Source organism: Schistocerca nitens, chromosome 2 (genome assembly GCF_023898315.1).
Source record: "Schistocerca nitens isolate TAMUIC-IGC-003100 chromosome 2, iqSchNite1.1, whole genome shotgun sequence".
NCBI lineage: Eukaryota > Metazoa > Arthropoda > Insecta > Orthoptera > Acrididae > Schistocerca > Schistocerca nitens.
The window spans coordinates 672,562,033-672,582,853 of NC_064615.1; the positions used below are offsets into that span (position 1 = coordinate 672,562,033).

Consider the following 20,821-nt stretch of genomic DNA (forward strand, 5'->3'; position numbering starts at 1 on the left):
CTAAGCGCTTCAGTCCGGAACTACGCTCATGCTACAGTCGCAGGTTCGAATCCTGTCTCGGGCATGGATGTGTGTGATGTCCTTAGGTTAGTTAGGTTTAAGTAGTTCTAAGTTCTAGGGGACTGATGACCTCAGATGTTAAGTCCCATAGTGCTCAGAGCCATTTGAACAATTTCATTTGAGGAATGCCAGTCTCGCGAGACGCACGTGGCGCTGATTTTTGTGGACTGCGTGCTAAAATCTCCCTAGCCTGTTCGACATCATCACCAACATGAGGGCAGGTGATTTATCACGTCGTTGTGAACAACACGTCTCAACAAAGTTGTGCCAAGTTTCTATTGTAGGCCTACATGGAGGTTCTTTAGCGGTTTCGGTCCGAAATTTACGTCGAACAGTTGTTGGAGAGTTCATTTCACGACACCAAAACACACAGCTCTGCACCAGTGAAAGTAGTATTTTTAACTGTGCACTACACTGGCGCTCATGGTGGCGCAGTGAGGTACTGATGTACTAAGTGAATCAAACTTGAGGTTGTTTGATACAAACTTACACATTACCGATTCTGTAAGTTATCTCAATAAATTTCTGTATCATTCCACATTTGTAAATTGCTTCTTGACTCACCCTGTAAATTGCCATCTTCTGGTTCATAAAAATGGTCAGTGGTAGTACCATCATACGTACAATGATTTACACCACTCTGTCACAATAAGAACGTAGAATGTGCAAAAGAAATTCGACTCAGTACAGTATGGTTAAGTGTCTGGCGTATTATTGTGATGCTTCGACTTTCTTATACACATTGTACGTTGCTATTGTGACAGAGTGGAGTAAATCATTGTGTGATGTAACTATCACTGCCCGGTTTTATGGATATGAAGATGGCAATTTATATCGCCGAAACTGATAACCGAGTAATGTGCTAAATCTTTGGCAAATAAACAATAGGTTTTCATAAGAAAAATACAGTACAAATTTATAGCTCGCCTCCTGCAAACAAAGAAATCAAATAAAATTTTTATCTGAAGAAGATTTTGTTCATATTGCTTTTTAAACTAACTATGTTTCATGTACGTTACTTAAACGGATAACTGAAATACAGTCTTGCAAACTATCACCAACAGAAATTCATCGAAAAAGCTAGAGAAGGTTGTGAATTGGACGATGTTACCAAACGACGATCGTCAGTGACAGGTGTGTGAAAAAACAGATATCGTAGGCACTTCCGATGAAAGAGTCCGCTTCATATAATATGACTAAATAGCTTTGTCAAAGCTTTACGCAAACTAGTTGTCGCATTTGGTGAAACCCACTAAAAAGTAGACGCGCATAAGAGTTTCTCAGCAATGATCAGACCGTTTAAATAGACTTAACTTGAAACTTCCGGGCCGATGGGCCGTGGTCGATATGTAAAACTTTCTCCTAACGTTTCATCTCCGACTGCGGGAAGCATCTTCAGAGGTAAAGTGGCGAATTGCAACTAGAACTTGAGGGAGCGCCGAATGTATGGACAGTTTAGAGGAAACTACAGTCCACAATATGACGTCGGCTACGAGATTATCTCTAGTAATGCCAACATTCTCGATTGAAAGCAATCGATCATCACTCTTACGGTGCTACGTTGACACCCAAATTTTATCGAATTTAACACTTTGCTCTTTTCTGTTGAAATTATTACGGATTTTATAAACCTCAATAGCATTTCCATAAATGCGCGCTTTATAATGCGATGTTTTCGATATGACGATCGTCTCATTGAATTTTATTTCATGATCACCCTCTTGCTAAGCACGTACCGCTACGGCTGATTTATCGGTACGTCCCAGGCGGCAGCACCCCTTGTATTTAACCAAACAGGTGTTAACACTTCTTTTCGTTGTATGCATCAGTCTAAACCAGCCCAGAACTACAAGGAATACTATATACACCCGGTGTAGCCAATGGATTTAGTATATCTTTTGGCGCTCTTAAACTTTCTTTTATCTTCCTGATGGGTCTGAGGATAGTTTCCACGCCATTTTGCTCAAAACTTTCCCAGTGAGATCTGTAATCTTACTAATGAACGAAAGGGAAACTTTCCCTCGGGCGGCCGTTGCTTCTCTTTGATACAGATTCACTCCCTTGGGCGAAATGCTCGATTTATCTTCTTGTTAGAATAACCATTCTTTTCGAATGTCGGCCGTACACGTTTGACCTTATAAGTCGGTTCACAAATTCTGTATGCTCTGTCTACCAAGGTTTTAATCACACCTTTTTTTGTCTGGGGTTTTGGTTGGAATTAGATAAAATTTGGGTGTCAACGTTGCACCATAAAAATGACGATCGATTACTTTCAATTAAGAATGTTGGCATTACCAGAGATAATCTCGTAGCCGATGTCATGTGATGAACTGTAGTGCCCTCTACATCGCCTATATATTTGGCCCTCCCTCGAGTTCTGGTTGCAGTTCTCCGCTTCCCTGGTGATTTCTCCCGCAGTTGGGAGGTGAAACGTTAGGAGAAAGTTTTTTACATCGACCACGGCCTATCAGCCGGGAAGTTTCAAATGAAGTCAGTACTGGCCGTGAAAGCCTACGTTGTACGTTTAAATAGAATCGGACGAAATTTGTGTGCTGATTTATTACTGTAGCTTCTACATCTATCTTTGCATCTACACGTAGCAAGATTTACGCTGTAAGGCGGAGGCTACTTCGGGTACCACTTTTTCCCCCTTTGCTTTCTCATGCACGACGGCGCTTGGGAAGAATGACTGACGGTAAATCTCCGCATGAAGTTTAGTTTCTCTTCATTTTCTCGTTCTGGCCATTTCACGAGACGTATGTGGGAGAAAGTAATATATTACCCAATCTTTCCGGGAAAGCACTTTTTCGGAAGTTTAACAGTAAACCTCTTCGTGATGCGTAACGACTCTCCTGTAGCGCCTGCCACTGTAGTTTGTTGAGCATCTCCGTAACGCTTTCACGCCGAGTACACGATCCCGAGACGAAACGCGCCGTTTGTCATTGAATCTTCTCTACATCCGCACGCTAGAAAATAAGCAGCAAGCAAGACACTGGGTGGAAGCCATTTTCTCTACAGAAATAAAATGGTGAAGCCAGTGTCTTTGATGGAAAGGTGTGTTCTGAAATGAAAATTGTGTTCTCCTTACTGATACCCCTTCACTGGATGAAAAAAAAATACCTGTTGGATATTACATAAGTCTGATGGAACATGTGGATGAAAGAACTACGAGAAGATTCCAGGAATGCAAAAGAAAAATAAATCATTTTTGATTATAGCATTGCGTTTCCAGTCAAATAGGTTTAAGCATTGGGAAAACTGTGATATTATGTCACATTTACAAACTGTTGTTTTAGCCTCTCATGAAAAACAAAAATATCTTTCCCATCCCACAAATAATCAGAACAACCATTCAGGTGGATGAAACAGTCATTAAAGTATGGGCTGTATGTATCCCCACTCTCGGTTACTTCCTATTGTAGATGCAGCCCGCTCTCCAGGAGCACATAAATCTGTGTCTATTTGTTCTTACACCCCTCACCACACATGTAATTGAGGGTGAGTCTAGGAGCGCTCACTGCGCTGGGGAAGTAAGCTTAACTCGTAAAAAAGCGCGAATGTGTCAAGATGTTTTGATTTAAATGTGTTTGAAACTGCCAGATTAGTTTAAAAGCTAGTTCCGTTATTTTAAATCTCTAATTCTGCCCACAACAAATTCGCTTTTTTTGTGCTGCGATACTCTACCACAGTTTTGGCGTTAGACAGCCATAGCTTGGCAACCGATGTAGATCTTGTTGACTCGGGCAACGACTATTCCGGTATATATTTTTTATTGTCTTTTGAACCAGGTTGCTTATACCGTGTCAACGGATAAAGCTTTCACAAAATTACAGGAGAGCCATGAATTACATCTACTTTTCTACCTTCCTACAAAATCTGAATCGATTCGCACAAGTTTGAAACACACAAGTGTCGCGCATAAAACACGCCACCTACATTTCTGAAAGTGAATTTTGAGTTCAATTGTTACAATGTATTTTATATTTATATGATGCACTTTAAACCGTTTCCGCGAATTCAGTTCACTTAAGAATGAATTTTACGTTCTAAATTTTGCTTGTCTTTAAACCATCTTATTTAGACAACGGATAAGGTCTATTGTATAAAAAAATTCGCTTTGACTTTGTCCGTTTATCTACTCTCATTCAGAGATTGAACAGATTTGTACAAGTTTAAAGTTAGAAGTTGCGCGCTTCAAGAAAGTCACACAAAAACAAGTCTTTCGCACGAAAAACCCAAACGAGGCAAGATTTTTTTCAAACGGGTAAGACTTTTCTTAGTCCAAGGTCCCATACTCCGGTGTACCCAGTTTTAATCATCAATCTATCTTCAGTCTGGAATTATTTAAGGGTGACTGTTTTTGCATGTAAATTCCGAACGGTGCATACACAAATGGCGGCGGCATTAGCTGAGCATTATTTTCAGACTAATTAAAATCTTCCGCGAAGGCAATTAATCGATTCGCACAATTTGCCTGTGCTCCAGCTCCTGTTGGAACTACGCTCGGCCTTTTCAGACATATTTTTGTTACGGGTAACCTTTGTTTATCACAAATGAAGCACATACTCTACGTAAAGTTTGATGTATATTTCTGTCCAAAATAAACAATCATACAGTATTATGATGCCTTCATAGGTTTACTCATTTATCCAGCTGCATCTCACGCTCCAACCCCCCCCCCCCCCCCCCCCGCCCGCCTCCGTTCTCCGTTCCCGCCTCATACACGTATAGCAAGTACTTAACGCTTGTTCATTCAGGTTACAGTGTCGGCTGCTAAGCCAGACTATCGTCGAATTTGTACAAGAGATTAAGGTCTGTACACCGACAAACCAATGTGTGGTTTTCCGATGGTTTCCTACCGTTATTTAGGCAAATACCGTCTGAATGTCAAACGCCGCCTAATGAAACGTGATACACAAACACTTAAATTACATATCAAATTTTATATGATCTGCAGACAGATAGCACACGTGATCTCCTTCCCTCATCTTACCTGACGACTTAGGTGACAGGAAGGACATCCAGCCATAAATTTAAATAAATAACCATCGCCAAATCATGAAACAGGAAGTTAGTCCCGCAAGGAAGTAGATAAATAAATGCAACAACTACTCCCACAAACTCTATGACTAAAATTATTCCACAGATCAAATAGAACTTCATTTCACTGCTAAACATAGCGAGGTTTGGCTGGGTACACGCAATTAAGGAAAACTATCAAAACCTATTTAATATTTCATTGTAATCCAAGCACCTGCGTTTTCACTCTTAAAACAGACACAGTAGCAGCTGGACTACAAAAGCGCGCAGACAGATTAGTGTACGAATTCGCTGGGGCAAGAGTTCGCAGTTGTGTCAGAGATAAGGTCCTACACCTTCATTATCCGTACAGTCCTCACCTCATCGTTCGTTATACTGTATACAGTAACAAAATCACATCCAAATCCTGAGAAAATCAATTTTCTTTTTGGGAATCAGTTTTCTGAGAAGCTATGAGCAATTTTCGTTTTCAAGAAGAAGATGACCCTGTTTTGTTTATCTCTCCTCCTTTCGATTTCCCTTCTCCTCCTTTGCCATCTTTTTCTGTTCAAGATCATTGTCCAACGGTGATGAGGAAAAGATTTCCGATTTTTGGCCCCCCACTTGTTTCTGTCAAGTGACTGGCTCAGCGCATATTTGAAATGGTTGTGGTCGCTTGCGACAGACTTTTAGCCATCTCCCAGAGGTTGTTACGTTCCCTTCGCTGAACCACAATCTTCAGTCGCGTCATTATCCTCGGTGATCTGAATTACAGCTTCTTCTCTTGCTGTTGCATGAGCAAGAACAAATTCGTACGCCGAATAAACGTTAGGAGTGTATCGGCATGTATCTACAAACACCATAAGCAGTTTTGCATCACCCCGCTTCCCAAAGCTCCTAAAGATAGAGGTTGATTGTGGATACTGTATCATAGACACAGTCCCTTTGACTGTTCAGAGATGTCACTAAATCCGCCCAAAGATGTAAACAACCATGCATGAGCAGCGCCTATTAGACGGAAGGGGTCCGACGCCGATCAGTTTCAGTCATTCCACCAGGAAGGAGGTGCACAGCTAGTGTTGTCTGTAGTTCAACCATACCTAGACGGTCAATACCGCGGTTCGATAGCGTCCGCATTGTTACTTTGTGCCAAGCTCTGAACAAGGGAAGTGTCCAAGCGTCTCGGAATGAACCAAAGCGATGTTGTTCGGACATGGAGGAGATACAGAGAGGCAGGAACTGTCGATGACATGCCTCGCTCAGGCCGCCCAAGGGCTATTACTGTAGTGGATGAGCGCTACCTACGGATTATGGCTCGGAGGAACCCTGACAGCAACGTCACCATGTTGAATAATGTTTTTCGTGCAGCCACAGGACGTCGTGTTACGACTCAAACTTTGCGCAATAGGCTGCATGATGCGCAACTTCACTCCCGACGTCCATGGCGAGGACCACCTATGCAACCACGACACCATGCAGTACGGTACAGATGGGCCCAAAAACATGCCGAATGGACCGCTCAGGATTGGCATCACGTTCTCTTCACCGATGTGTGTCGCATATGCCTTCAACCAGACAATCGTCGGAGACGTGTTTGGAGACAACCCGGTCAGGCTGAACGCATTAGACACACTGTCCAGCGAGTGCAGCAAGGTGGAGGTTTCCTGCTGTTTTGGGGTGGCATTGTGTGGGGCTATACGATACGTGAATGCCATCCTCCGAGCGATACTTCAACCATATCGGCAACATATTGGCGAGGCATTCGGCTTCATGGACGAAAATTAGGCCCCCATCGTGCACATCTTGTGAATGACTTCCTTCAGGATAAAGACATCGCTCGACTAGAGTGGCCAGCATGTTCTCCAGACATGAACCCTATCGAACGTGCCTGGGAAAGATTGAAAAGGGTTGTTTACGGACGACGTGATCCATCAACCACTCTGAGGGATCTCCGAATCGCCGTTGAAGAGTGGGACAATCTGGACCAACAGTGCGTTGATAAACTTGTGGATAGTATGCCATGACGAATGGAGGCATCCATCAAGAGGACGTGCTACTGGGTATTAGAGGTACCGGCGTGTACAGCAATCTGGACCACCAATTCTGAAGGTCTCGCTTATGGTGGTACAACATGCAATGTGTGGTTTTCATGAGCAATAAAAAGGGCGGAAATGATGTTTATGTTGATCTCTATTCAAATTTTCTGTACAGGTTCCGGAACTCTCGGAACCGAGGTGATACAAAACTTTTTTTGATGTGTGTATTGCTAGAAAGACACATCTCGGCTTGTTCCTGACGTGAATACGGAACCATTTTGCTGCTTACAGTACGCTGAGTCAATCACCTCAGCCCGCAACATACAAGGAACACACAGCAGGTGGCCAGAGGAACTGTCATTCGTCATCGCCATGTACTGTGGCAACGATGTATTTCCGGACAGATGTTCATAGAACTTCAGCAACAGATTCCCGATTTCCAGTCGGGAATCTGTTCCTGTAGTTTGTGGGCTTTATTAATGTTCACCCTGTGTATATACAAATCTGTGAAGTGGCACACTACAAATTGTTGGAACTAATGTCAAATGTGTGATACATTACTGGCCATTAAAATTGCTACACCAAGAAGAAATGCAGATGATAAATGGGTATTCATTGGACAAATATATTATAGTAGAACTGACATGTGATTACATTTTCACGCAATTTGGGTTCATAGATCCTGAGAAATCAGTACCCAGAACAAACACATCTGGCCGTAATAATGGCCTTGATACGCCTGGGCATTGAGTTAAACAGAGCTTGGATGGTGTGTACAGGTACAGCTGCCCATGCAGCTTCAACACGGTACCACAGTTCATCAAGAGTAGTGACGAGCCAGTTGCTCGGCCACCATTGACCAGACGTTTTCAATTGGTGAGAGATCTGGAGAATGTGCTGACCGGGACAGCAGTCGAACATTTTCTGTATCCAGAAAGACCCGTACAGGACCTGCAACATGCGGTCGTGCATTATCCTGCTGAAATCTAGGGTTTCGCAGGGATCAAATGAAGGGTAGAGTCACGGGTCGTAACACATCTGAAATGTAACGTCCACTGTTCAAAGTGCCGTGAATGCGAACAAGAGATGACCGAGACGTGTAACCAATGACACCCCATACCATCACGCCGGGTGACACGCTTCCAACGTGCGTTCGCCGCGATGTCGCTAAACACGGATGCGACCATCACGATGCTGTAAACAGAACCCGGATTCATCCGAAAAAATGACGTTGCCATTCGTGCACCCAGGTTCGTCGTCGAGTACGCCATCGCAGGCGCTCCTGTCTGTGATGCAGCGTCAAGGGTAACCGCAGCCATTGTCTCCGAGCTGATAGTCCATGCTGCTGCAAACGTCGTCGAACTGTTCGTGCAGATGATTGTTGTCTTGCAAACGTCCCCATCTGTTGATTCAGGGATCGAGACGTGGCTGCACGATCCGTTACAGCTATGCGGATAAGATGCCTGTCATCTCGACAGCTAGTGATACGAGGCCTTTGGGATCCAGCACGGCGTTCCATATTACCCTCCTGAACCCACCGATTCCATATTCTACTAACAGTCAATGGATCTCGACCGACGCGAGCAGCAATGTCGCGATTCGATAAACCGCAATCGCTATAGGCTACAATCCGACGTTTATCAAAATCGGAAACGCTATGGTACGCACTTCTCCTCCTTACTCGAGGATGAGAAATCGGTTGGAAACTTTCCTCATGTCAACACGTTGTAGGTGTCGCCACCGGCGCCAGCCTTGTGTGAATGCTCTGAAAAGCTGATCACTTGCATAACACAGTATCTTCTTCCTGTCGGTTAAATTTCGCGTCTGTAGCACGTAATCTTCGTGGTGTAGCAAGTTTAATGGCCAGTAGTGTATTTTGGAAATTTTAATGCAAAGCTCTACAGTACAGACGTACTACTTTTAAACCATATATTTCACATGGTGATTAAGTGATTGTCATCTACATGTACTATCAGAGTCAACGACTCCCACACTGGACATATGTTGTGTACATAGTTCCATGTAGTCAGCGCGTACACAACTTTGCCACTAGAGCGCGGCCCGCTAAGCACAACAGCGCAGGCGCAGCGCTCGTCCGTCTCCGCTCTACGAGATGGCGCTGCCATAGAGACGGACCAAATTCTGCTTCCGCCGATCAACGTATTAATATGTAACGCAGCCAATGAGATTGCTGCTAACGTAGAACCTTTTCTCCTCGTGGATCACACTCGCGCAGTGATACCTGAACGCTCGAGGTATTGTAACGAGTGTGCAGACCTCCGATTAGTCAGTCTGCATTTGTCTGCACCAGTCTGTACCAGTCTGCATTAGTCTGTAACAGTCTATAGTCAAGTTTCAGTCTGCGCCTAATAAGATTGTCATATTACTGTACATAGCAACGAAGATAAATGTATAGACACTTTGTCAAGTATCAGAGATATGTGAGAATAAGATTAACGTACCAAGACCAAAGGAACTTCAGATTGTCAATTGTAAACAGCATCCAGAACCAAGTTAAGTTATTTATATGCTTGTTATTATTTTAATAACTGTGCGTGAAAATTAATCAAGTTCTGTTTAAAGTTGGTTACCGTCAATCTGCTACTCTAAGAGTGCAAGTGGCATTTCTATCGTCTGACCTAACGGCAGAAGATAAACACGCCACGATAAGATCACGAGACATATTGCTGACACTCGCCTACTTCGCTAGAGCGACAAGTCAAATAATCCGATGGTGTGTGTACCGAAGGTCTTACAGTACGCACACCACAACATAGATAATATTATTCTACATAAAATATATTTTGAAGAATACAGTTTAAAAGCTGCAAAAGGCATGGGGTAGGGTTAATAAACCTGTATTTAGCAGCTGGTTGGCTGTTATTTTCAGTCCACTGAAGCTAAAACAATTTTCGTTGTATCAATTTCAACTGTGTAGTAGGTGGAGAATCTTCGCCACTTCCCCATAGACTAGTTCAGCAGAAGTAGATTTTGGGGAGGGGGAATGAGCAGCTGTTCCACGTGCAGGTGCGTGGAGAAGCTGAACGTGTCGTACAACAAGGTGAGCGTGCTGAGCTCGAGCATGCTGCGGGTGCTGGACCGCGTGGAGGTGGCGGACCTGGGCGGCAATCCGCTGCACTGCCGGGGCTGCCCGCTGGTGGAGCTGCAGGAGTGGCTGCTGGGCACGGCGGTGGAGGTGCGCGCCGGCGGGCTGGCCGCGGCCGCCACGGAGCTGCGCTGCGCCGCCCCGGCCGTCGTCGCCGGCTTGTCGGTGGGCGCGGCGCCCTCCAGCCCGGAGGACTGCCGGGCCCCAGTAGAGGAGCCGCGGCCGGTGCTCGCGCTGGCGCTGGGACTGGCGGCCGCGGCCGCGCTGGCGCTGGCCGCCGCGGCGCTCTGCTACCGCTACCGCTTCGAGCTGGCCTACGGCGCCCACCTGCTCCGGCTGCGCCTGCGCGCTCGGGCCAGAGCCAGAACTGGTGGAGGCAGTGCTGGCGCCGCCTTCCTGTACGATGCTTTCGTCTTGTACAGGTACACAACTACGTTAAACACCAGACGTCTCATATATCTTTGGGATTGTCCCTTATTCAGCTCAAGTGTCCCACTGTCCTGACAAAATACATACAGACGTACCGGCTGATCAAAAAGGTACTTGATGTCCTGGAGGAGCACTTTGGGGGCCGCATTCTGATTCCGGGGTACCCAGAGGCCACTTCCATTGGCCTCAGTTGGCCGCTATATCCATCCCATGAAACGCGTGCGACCCCTTTTTGAGGAGCTATATTAAAGATGAAGTGTACAGCAATAGTCTCAAAACCATTGCTGAGCTAAAAACACCCATTCAGGAGGTCATCGACAGCATCGATGTTCCGACACTTCAGCGGGTGAAGCAGAATTTCTCTATTCGTCTGCGCCACATCATCGCCACTGAAGGCAAATATATCATACATGTCATAAATTAAATCCAAATATCTGTACTGATGTTTACATGTTGAATTAAATGTCTCCACGCCGTAGTTAGTAACTAATTTATGTTCTTTCTTCATATAGTTCAATATGTAAGTAGGCTGTTTATGTTTTCTTATTGGCAACGTTACGTAGCGCTCTGTATGAAAATCACTGGCTGTGCTGTGTGCAGTCTGTGGCTAGTTTGCATTGTTGTCTGCCATTGTAGTGTTGGGCAGCGGCAGCTGGATGTGAACAGCGCGTAGCGTTGCGCAGTTGGAGGTGAGCCGCCAGCAGTTGTGGATGTGGGGAGAGAAATGGCGGAGATTTGAAATTTGTAAGACTGGGTGGCATGAACTGCTATATATATTATGATTATTAAGGTAAATACATTGTTTGTTCTCTATTAAAATCTTTCATTTGCTAACTATGCCTATCAGTAGTTAGTGCCTTCAGTAGTTTGAATCTTTTATTTAGCTGGCAGTAGTGGTTCGAATGGTTCGAATGGCTCTGAGCACTATGGGACTTAACATCTATGGTCATCAGTCCCCTAGAACTTAGAACTACTTAAACCTAACTAACCTAAGGACATCACACAACACCCAGTCATCACGAGGCAGAGAAAATCCCTGACCCCGCCGGGAATCGAACCCGGGAACCCGGGCGTGGGAAGCGAGAACGCTACCGCACGACCACGAGCTGCGGACGCAGTAGTGGCGCTCGCTGTATTGCAGTAGTTCGAGTAACGAAGATTTTTGGTGAGGTAACTGATTTGTGAAAGGTATAGGTTAATGTTAGTCAGGGCCATTCTTTTGTAGGGATTTTTGAAAGTCAGATTGCGTTGCGTTAAAAATATTGTGTGTCAGTTTAAGCATAGTCTTGTATAATTGTTCAAAGGGGACGTTTCAAATAATTGTCAACCTGTATGTCCATGTTGGCATTGTGGGCTATACTAGAAATCGGCATGTCAGTTTCAAAGTAACAGCAATGTAAACACTAGTATTGTCCTAATTACAAGTGCTCACATGCGTGAATGTGGGCGCTTGTAATTGGTGCAATCATATGTAGGGACATCGCTATTATTTTAAAACTAACATGCCGCCTTTTAGTATAGCTCATGATGCCAACATGGATATACATTGTGTAGAACCACTTACCGCACTGAAAGACGAGATTATGTAATGATGTAAATATAGATCCAAAGACGGCAGGCTGAACTGTTCTAGGCGCTACAGTCTGGAACCGCGCGACCGCTACGGTCGCAGGTTCGAATCCTGCCTCGGGCATGGATGTGCGTGATGTCCTTAGGTTAGTTAGGTTTAAGTAGTTCTAAGTTCTAGGAGACTGATGACCTCAGAAGTTAAAGTCCCATAGTGCTCAGACCCATTTGAGCCAAAGACGGCAACAGAGAATTGCCGAAACCGGTCATCTGTATGAATAAAAAAATTTAGTGGTCTTTGCAGCTGAAAATTTATTTAGTCTCCACAGTTGTTCTACATTTGGTTATGCTACACATTACTTTAAAATACGCTATTTCTGAATATATGCGGTCATTAATGAAACACGGGACAATGCACACTGAAGCGCCAAATAAACTGGTATAGGTACGCGTATTCAAATACAGAGATATGTAAAGAGCAAGAATATGGCGCTGCGGTCGGCAACGGTTACCTAAGATAACAAGTGTCTGGCGTAGTTGGTAGATCGGTTACTGCTGCTACAATGGCTGGTTATCAAGATTTAAGTGAGTTTGAACGTGGTGATATAGTCGGTGCACGAGCGATGGGACACAGTATCTCCGAGGGAGCGATGAAGTGGGGATTTTGCCATACGATCATTTCACGAGTGTATCATGAATATCAGAAATCCAGGAAAACAGCAAATCCCCGACATCGCTGCGGCCGGAAAAAGAAACTGCTAGAACGGCACTAACGAGGTCTGATGAGAATCATTCAACGTGACAGACGTGCAACCCTTCTACAGATTATTGCACATTTCAATGCTGGGCCATTATCAAGCGTTACCGTGCAAATCATTAAACGAAACATCAGCGATATGTGCTTTCGGAGACGAAGGTCCAGTCGTGTACCCTTGATGACTGCACGACATAAAGCTTTACGCCTCGCCTTGGCCCGTCAATACGACATTGGACTATTGACGACTGGAAACATGTTGCCTGGTCGGACGAGTCTCGTTTTAAATTGTATCGTGCGGATGGACGTGTACGGTTATGGAGACAACCTCATGAATCCATGGACCCTGCATGTCAGCAGAGACTTTTCAAGCTGGTGGAGGCTCACTAATAGTGTGGCCGTGTGCAGTTGTAGTGATATGGGATCCTTGATACGTCTAGATACGAGTCTAACAGGTGACACGTACCTAAGCATCCTGTCTGATCACCTGCATCCATTCGTGTCAATTTTGCATTCCGACGGACTTGGGCAATTCCAGCAGGACAATGCGATACCCCACACGTCCAGAATTGCTACAGAGTGGCGCTAGAGTTTAAACATTTCCGCTGGCCACTAAACTCCCCAGACATGAACATTATTGAACATATCTGGGATGCCTTGCAACGTGCTGTTCAGAAAAGATCTTCACCCCCCTCGTACTCTTATGGTTTATGGACAGCCCTACAGGATTCATGGCGTCAGTTGCCTCCAGCACTGCTTCAGACATTATTCGGGTCCAAGCCACCTCGTGTTGAGGCACTTCCGCGATATTAGGCAAGTGCGCAAGTTTCTTTGGCTCTTCAGTGTACATTGTGTAGCACCACTTGCTGTACTGAATGAGGCGATTATAAAATGATATAAATATAGATCGAAAGACATCAACAGAGAATCGCCGAACCCGGTCGTATGTACGAATAAATGATTTTAGCGAGCTTTGCAGCTTAAAACTTATTCATTGTCCATACTTGTTCTACATTTGGTTATGCTATATGTTACTTAAAAATACGCGATTTCAGAATACACGGTAGCGTTAATGAATTACGGGACAATATACCGGGTGATCAAAAAGTCAGTATAAATTTGAAAACTGAATAAATCACGGAATAATGTAGATAGAGAGGTACAAATTGACACACATGCTTGGAATGACATGGGGTTTTATTAGAACCAAAAAAAATACAAAAGTTCGAAAAATGTCTGACAATTGGCGCTTCATCTGATCAGAATAGTAATAATTAGCATAAGAAAGTAAGACAAAGCAAAGATGATGTTCTTTACAGGAAATGCCCGATATGTCCACCATCATTTCTCAACAAGAGCTGTAGTCGAGGAATAATGTTGTGAACAGCACTGTAAAGCATGTCCGGAGCTATGATGAGGCATTGGCGTCGGATGTTGTCTTTCAGCATCCCTAGAGATGTCGGTCGATCACGATACACTTGCGACTTCAGATAGCCCCAAAGCCAATAATCGCACGGACTGAAGTCTGTGGACCTATGAGGCCAAGCATGATGAAAGTGGCGGCTGAGCACACGATCATCACCAGACGACGCGCGCAAGAGATCTTTCACGCGTCTAGCAATATCGGGTGGAGCGCCATCCTGCATAAACATCATACGTTCCAGCAGGTGTTTATCAGCCAGGCTGGGGATGATGCGATTCTGTACCATATCGGCGTACCTCTCACCCGTCACGATAGTAGTTATTTAGCTGTCCAGCGCCATCTGTCGGACATTTTGTGAACTTTTGTATTTTTTTTTGTTCTAATAAAACCCCATGTCATTCCAAGCATGTGTGTCAATTTTTACCCCTCTATCTACATTATTCCGTGGTTTATTAAGTTTTCAAATCTATACTGACTTTTTGATCACCCGGTATATTGTCCCGTAATTCATTAACGCTACCGTGTATTCTGAAATCGCGTATTTTTAAGTAACATGCAGCATAACCAAATGTAGTACAAGTATAGACAATGAATAAATTTTAATATGCAGAGTTCACTAAAATCATTTATTCATACAGATGACCGGTATCGGCGATTCTCTGTTGATGTCTTTCGATCTATATTTATATCATTTTATAATCGCCTCATTCAGTACAGCAAGTGGTGCTACACAATGTACACCGAAGAGCCAAAGAAACTTGCGCACTTGCCTAATATCGCAGAAGTGCCTCAACACGACGTGGCATGGACCCGAATAACGTCTGAAGAAGTGATGGAGGGAACTGACGCCATGAATCCTGCAGGGCTGTCCATAAATCCGTAAGAGTACGAGGGGGTGGAGATCTCTTCTGAACAGCACGTTGCAAGGCATCCCAGACATGCTCAATAATGTTCATGTCTGGGGAGTTTAGTGGCCAGCGCAAATGTTTAAACTCTAGCGCCACTCTGTAGCAATTCTGGACGTGTGGGGTATCGCATTGTCCTGCTGGAATTGCCCAAGTCCGTCGGAATGCACAATTGACACGAATGGATGCAGGTGATCAGACAGGATGCTTAGGTACCTGTCACCTATCAGAATCGTGTCTAGACGCTTCAAGGGCCCCTTTTCACTCCAACTGCACACGGCCCACACTTTTCCATAGCCTCTGCCAGTTGTACAGTCTCTGCTCACATGCAGGGTCCAGGGATTCATGAGGTTGTCTCCATAACCGTACATGTCCATCCGCTCGATATAAACTGAACGCGCGACCGCTACGGTCGCAGGTTCGAATCCTGCCTCGGGCATGGATGTGTGTGATGTCCTTAGGTTAGTTAGGTTTAAGTAGTTCTAAGTTCTAGGGGACTGATGAATTCGGCTGTTAAGTCCCATAGTGCTCAGAGTCATTTGAACCATTTTTTTATAAATTGAAACGAGACTCGTCCGACCAGGCTGATGGTTCCAGTCATCAACAGTCCAATGTCGCGTTGACGGGCCGAGGCGAGGGGTAAAGCTTTATGTCGTGCAGTCATGAGGGGTACACGGGTGGAATTTCGTCTCCGAAAGCCTGTATCGATGATGTTTCGTTTAATGATTTGCACGCTGACGTTAATGGCCCAGCATTGAAATCTGCAGCAATTTGCAGAAGGGTTGCACGTCTGTCACGTTGAACGATTCTCATCAGACTTCGGTAGTGCTGTTCTTGCAGGATCTTTTTCGGCTGCAGTGATGTCGGGGATTCGTTGTTTTCCCGGATTTCTGATATTCACGATTCACTCGTGAAATGGTCGTACGGCAAAATCCCCACTTCATCGCTACGTCGGAGATGCTGTGACCCATCGCTTATGCGCCGACTATAACACCACGTTCAAACTCACTTAAATCTTGATAACCCGCCATTGTAGCAGCAGTAACCGATCTAACAACTGCGCTAGATACTTGGTGTCTTACATAGGCGCTGCCGACCACAGCACCGTATTCTGCCTGTTTACGCTATTTCAGAATATATGGGACCATTAATGAAACACGGGACAATACACACTGAAGCGCCAAAGAAACTGGTATAGGCACGCGTATTCAAATACAGAGATATGTAAACAGGCAGAATACGGCGCTGCAGTCGGCAACGCCTATATAAGCCAACAAGTGTCTGGCGCAGTTGGTACAGATTTCAATGTCGGGCCACCAACAAGCGTCAGCGTGCGAATCATTCAACGAAACATCATCGATATGCGCTTTCGGAGACGAAGACCCACTCTTGTACCCTTGATGATTGCACGACATAAAGCTTTACACCTCGCCTCGTTTCAAATTGTATCGAGCTGACGGACGCGTACGGTTATGGAGACAGCCTCACGATTCCATGGACCCTGCATGTCAGCAGAGCCTTTTCAAAGCTGGTGGAGGCTTTGTAATATTGTGGGCCGTGTGCAGTTGGAGTGATATAGAACCCCTGGTACGTTTACATCCATTCGTGTCCATTGCGTATTCCGACAGACTTGGTCAATTCCAGCAGGACAGTCCGACACCCTACACATCCACGTTTGCTACAGAGTGCCTCCAGGAAGAGTCTTCTGAGTTTAAACATTTCCGCTGGCCACCAAACTCCCCAGACATGAATATCATTGAACATATCTCTGATGCCTTGCAAGTCCTGTTCAGAAGAGATCTCCACCCCCTCGTACTCTTACGGATTTATGGACAGCTCTGCAGGATTAATGGCGTCAATTGCCTCCTGCACCACTTCAGACATTAGTGGAGTCCGTGCCACGTCGTGTTGCGCCCCTTCTGCGTGCTCGCGTGGGCCCTACACGATATTAGGCAGGTGTACCAGTTTCTTTGTACACAGTGTCCCCGTAAACCACTAACATGACATGAGTATTTTATACAACCCTTATAATGCTGTCCTTACTCATTTGGTTTGAAGCAGAATGATATGAGCACACTCATACAGATTCATGGTGTGCACCGAAAAACTGTGATCAAATTCTTTCTCTTTCTTTAGCATAGTTTGTATCTATACAGATGAGGCAAAACATGATGACCACTGCCAACCGCCAAATTGTATGCAGCCTGGTGGTGATGCGGTTGAGTGACGCGATAACGAAAGCACATAAGCGGAGCATAGACGAACGGGGAGTCATTCGAGCGATGATATGGATGGGGAAATCGACCGACACAAAAGAGTTTGACAAAGAGCAGATTATTATGGCATTTGACCTGGGAATGAACATCTCGGAAACGACGAAGCTGACCAGTTGACGGCGTGCCACTGTCGCGAGTATATATGGACAGCTGCTGAAGTGGCTGAAGCGCTGCAAACCACCACTAGGCGACTGGGTGTTTGACGTCGACGCCACATTGCAGAACGTGGAGCTCGGAGGCTTGCCCAGTCTGTAAAGCAGGACAGGCAGCGATTTGTGGCACATCCAGCGACAGCAAACAGCACTAGTCCAGGTCCAGGGCGTTTCGTAGCTTACAGAACATTGCCGAACATGGGGCTCAGCAAGTTGAATGCAAACGTATCGCCTGGTAGGATGAATCACTTTTCTAGATGCACCAGGTCGATGTTCATCTCCGGATATGCCGTCATCCAGGCGACTGAGGGAATGTTTTCTCGAAAATAGCACCGTGTCACGGACGCGGGTCGGTGGGAGCAGTATTATGGAATTGGGGACTTTCACCGAGTCTTCCTCTGGAAGCGTGGCAGTAATAGAATGCACCATGACAGCTGTGGATCATATGAACTTGACTGCGGACCACCTGCATCCCTTCATCACTGGTGTCTTTCCTGGAGGCGATGGAATTTCCGCCAGCATAAATGGCCGTGTTACAAGACCAGAGTCGTGCTACAGTAGTTTGAAGTGCATTACAGTGATCTCACCACTGATGTTGTGGCTATCGTGGATCACACTCGGTGCACTATCGGGTGTCAGCTCCACACATACCAATCATTGGCCCCATAATTTACGAGAACTGCATGACCTGTGCGAAGACATTGGTGCTTCATAACTCCAGAAATCTGCAAAGGATTTTCCAAACCGATACCACGCAGAATAGTGGCTGTTTTGTGTCCGGAAGTGGATTATCACGCTGTTTAGCAAATGGTCGCAACGTTTTGGCTAAACAATGTACATCGTGTTGATACTGAGTGCCTGCACAGGGTAAGTATGGGAAGGGGAGACGAAACCATACGTTGACACACAGCTACTTCTCTCAGATACAACCAAGGGGGTCGCAGAGCATCCCATGAAGAGAATGAATTTTACATTCTGCAGCGGAGTGTGCGCTGATACGAAACTTTCTAGCAGATCAAACCTCTTTGCCGGACGGGGACTGGAATTTGGGACGTTTGCCTTTTGCGAGGGAGTGCTCTAATGACCGAGCTATCAAATCACGACTTACTAGCCGTTCTCATAGCTTTATTTCCGCGAATACCTCATCTCCGAACTTCGCATTGCTTGATGTGCTAGGAAGTTTCACATCAGCGCACTGTCCGCTGCAGAGTTAGAAACTGATTCTGGAAACATCCCCCAGGCTGCAGGTAAGCCATACCTCTGCAGTATCCTTTCATGCAGGAATGCTAGTCCTACAAGTTTCGCCAGAGAACTGTGAAGTTTCGGAGGCAGCAGATAGATACTTGTTGCGGGAGTAATGCTGGAAGGACGGGTCGTGAACCGTGCTTGGGTAGCTCATTTGCGAAAGGCAGAGGTCCCGACTTTCGAGTCTCGGTACGGCATACAGTTTTGATCTGGCCAGAAATTTCATCTCACGACGATATCATCATTAGAAATGCCATATTTTTTCCCTTCGTGGAACACTGGGTTTTGAAATTTAATAAGAACATTGGCACAATAGCTGCTCAACAAATAATAAATGGCACCATTTCTTTTATTCCTCCTGGCAAATGTTGGCGACGAATTTTCTTCTGAGAATAGGATTTGAACCGCCACATTTAAGAACGCTAACACCGCAGTAGTGTCTATTACTGACTGCCTCTACCCAGATGGGTTATAAGTCAAATTATGTCGACAGAATATTGAATACGACCAGATTTCCTATGGATAATGTGCTCAAAGACAAGTGCAAGCCACATCTTAATAAGAAAACTATCTGACCCCAAGAGTCGTTACAGCCTGATTGTTATCATGCCTGCTGAAGAGCTGATGATGATTACAGTGGAGGTGACCGGCAGTGGGTGGTTGAGACGCTGGTGCCGCTGTTGGAGAAAGGACCGCAGCGCTACCGCCTATGCCTGCACGAACGAGACTTCCAGCTGGGCACCGTCATCGTGCAGAACATCTCCAGCTCCATGGACCGCAGCCGGCACACCATCGTCGTTCTCTCAGACAACTTCGTCAGCAGCAAGGTGGGTCAATAATGCAAGTACGTTAAGGACGCTATAAGTCAGCACTAAAGGTATCTAGAGTTAATGTTGGCCTATGGCAGCCTTTTAGTGTCACCTTCATGGGCAAAGCAGTAGTCGCAGCAGTAGTAGCAGTAATTTCATTCATCTGTAGATGAACTCCACAAGGATATTACATATGTCTTGGTATCACAATGCACGAACAACTAACTTAACTTTACATACTTAGAGATATAATCCGATAAGGACGGGATAGGTAGTCGGCCGTTGCTTTATAGTAGGAACCATATTGCCATTTGCCAGAAGTAATTCAGGAAAATCGCGGAAAACCTAATCAGGATGGCTGGATGTATACGAGACCAATCTATTTAAAACAGTGCTGTCTCTTTCGATTTATCCCTAGTGTACAACATTGTTTTAACAAGTTGTTGTTGTGGGCTTCAGTCCAGAGACTGGTTTGATGCAGCTCTCCATGCTACTCTATCCTGTGCAAGCTTCTTCATCTCCGAGTAGCTACATACAACTTACATCCTTCTGAATCTGTTTAGTGTATTCATGCCTTGGTCTCCCTCTACGATTTTTACCCTCCGCGCTTCCCTCAAATGCTAAACTGATGATCCCTTGATGCCTCAGAACGTGTCCTACCAACTGATCCCTTCTTCTAGTCAAGTTGTACCACAAATTCCCCAATTATATTCAGTACTTCTTCATTAGTTACATGATCTACCCATCTAATCTTCAGCATTCTTCTGTAGCACCACATTTCGAAAGCTTCTATTCGCTTCTTGTCTAAACTACTTATCGTCCATACAAATACTTTTTGAAAAGATTTCCTGAGCCTTAAATCCATACTCGATGTTAACACATTTCTCTTCTTCAGAAACGCTTTCCTTGCCATTGCCAGTCTACATTTTACATCCACTCTACTTAGACCATCATCAGTTATTTTGTTCCCCAAATAGCAAAACTCATCTACTGCTTTAAGTGTCTCATTTCATAATTTAATTCCCTCAGCATCACCAGATT

The 20,821-nt window shown here is 45.1% G+C and overlaps 1 protein-coding gene across 1 annotated transcript in view; it reads left to right on the forward strand.

Annotated features, from left to right (window-relative positions):
• The window catches only part of LOC126235235 (toll-like receptor 2), a 122,255-nt gene that overhangs the window by 89,172 nt on the left and 12,262 nt on the right, over positions 1–20,821 (forward strand). The window contains exons 5-6 of the mRNA XM_049943967.1: positions 10,143–10,643; positions 19,609–19,798. Of these exons, the coding sequence (XP_049799924.1) occupies positions 10,143–10,643; positions 19,609–19,798 (691 nt within the window). The remainder of the gene's footprint in view (positions 1–10,142; positions 10,644–19,608; positions 19,799–20,821) is intronic.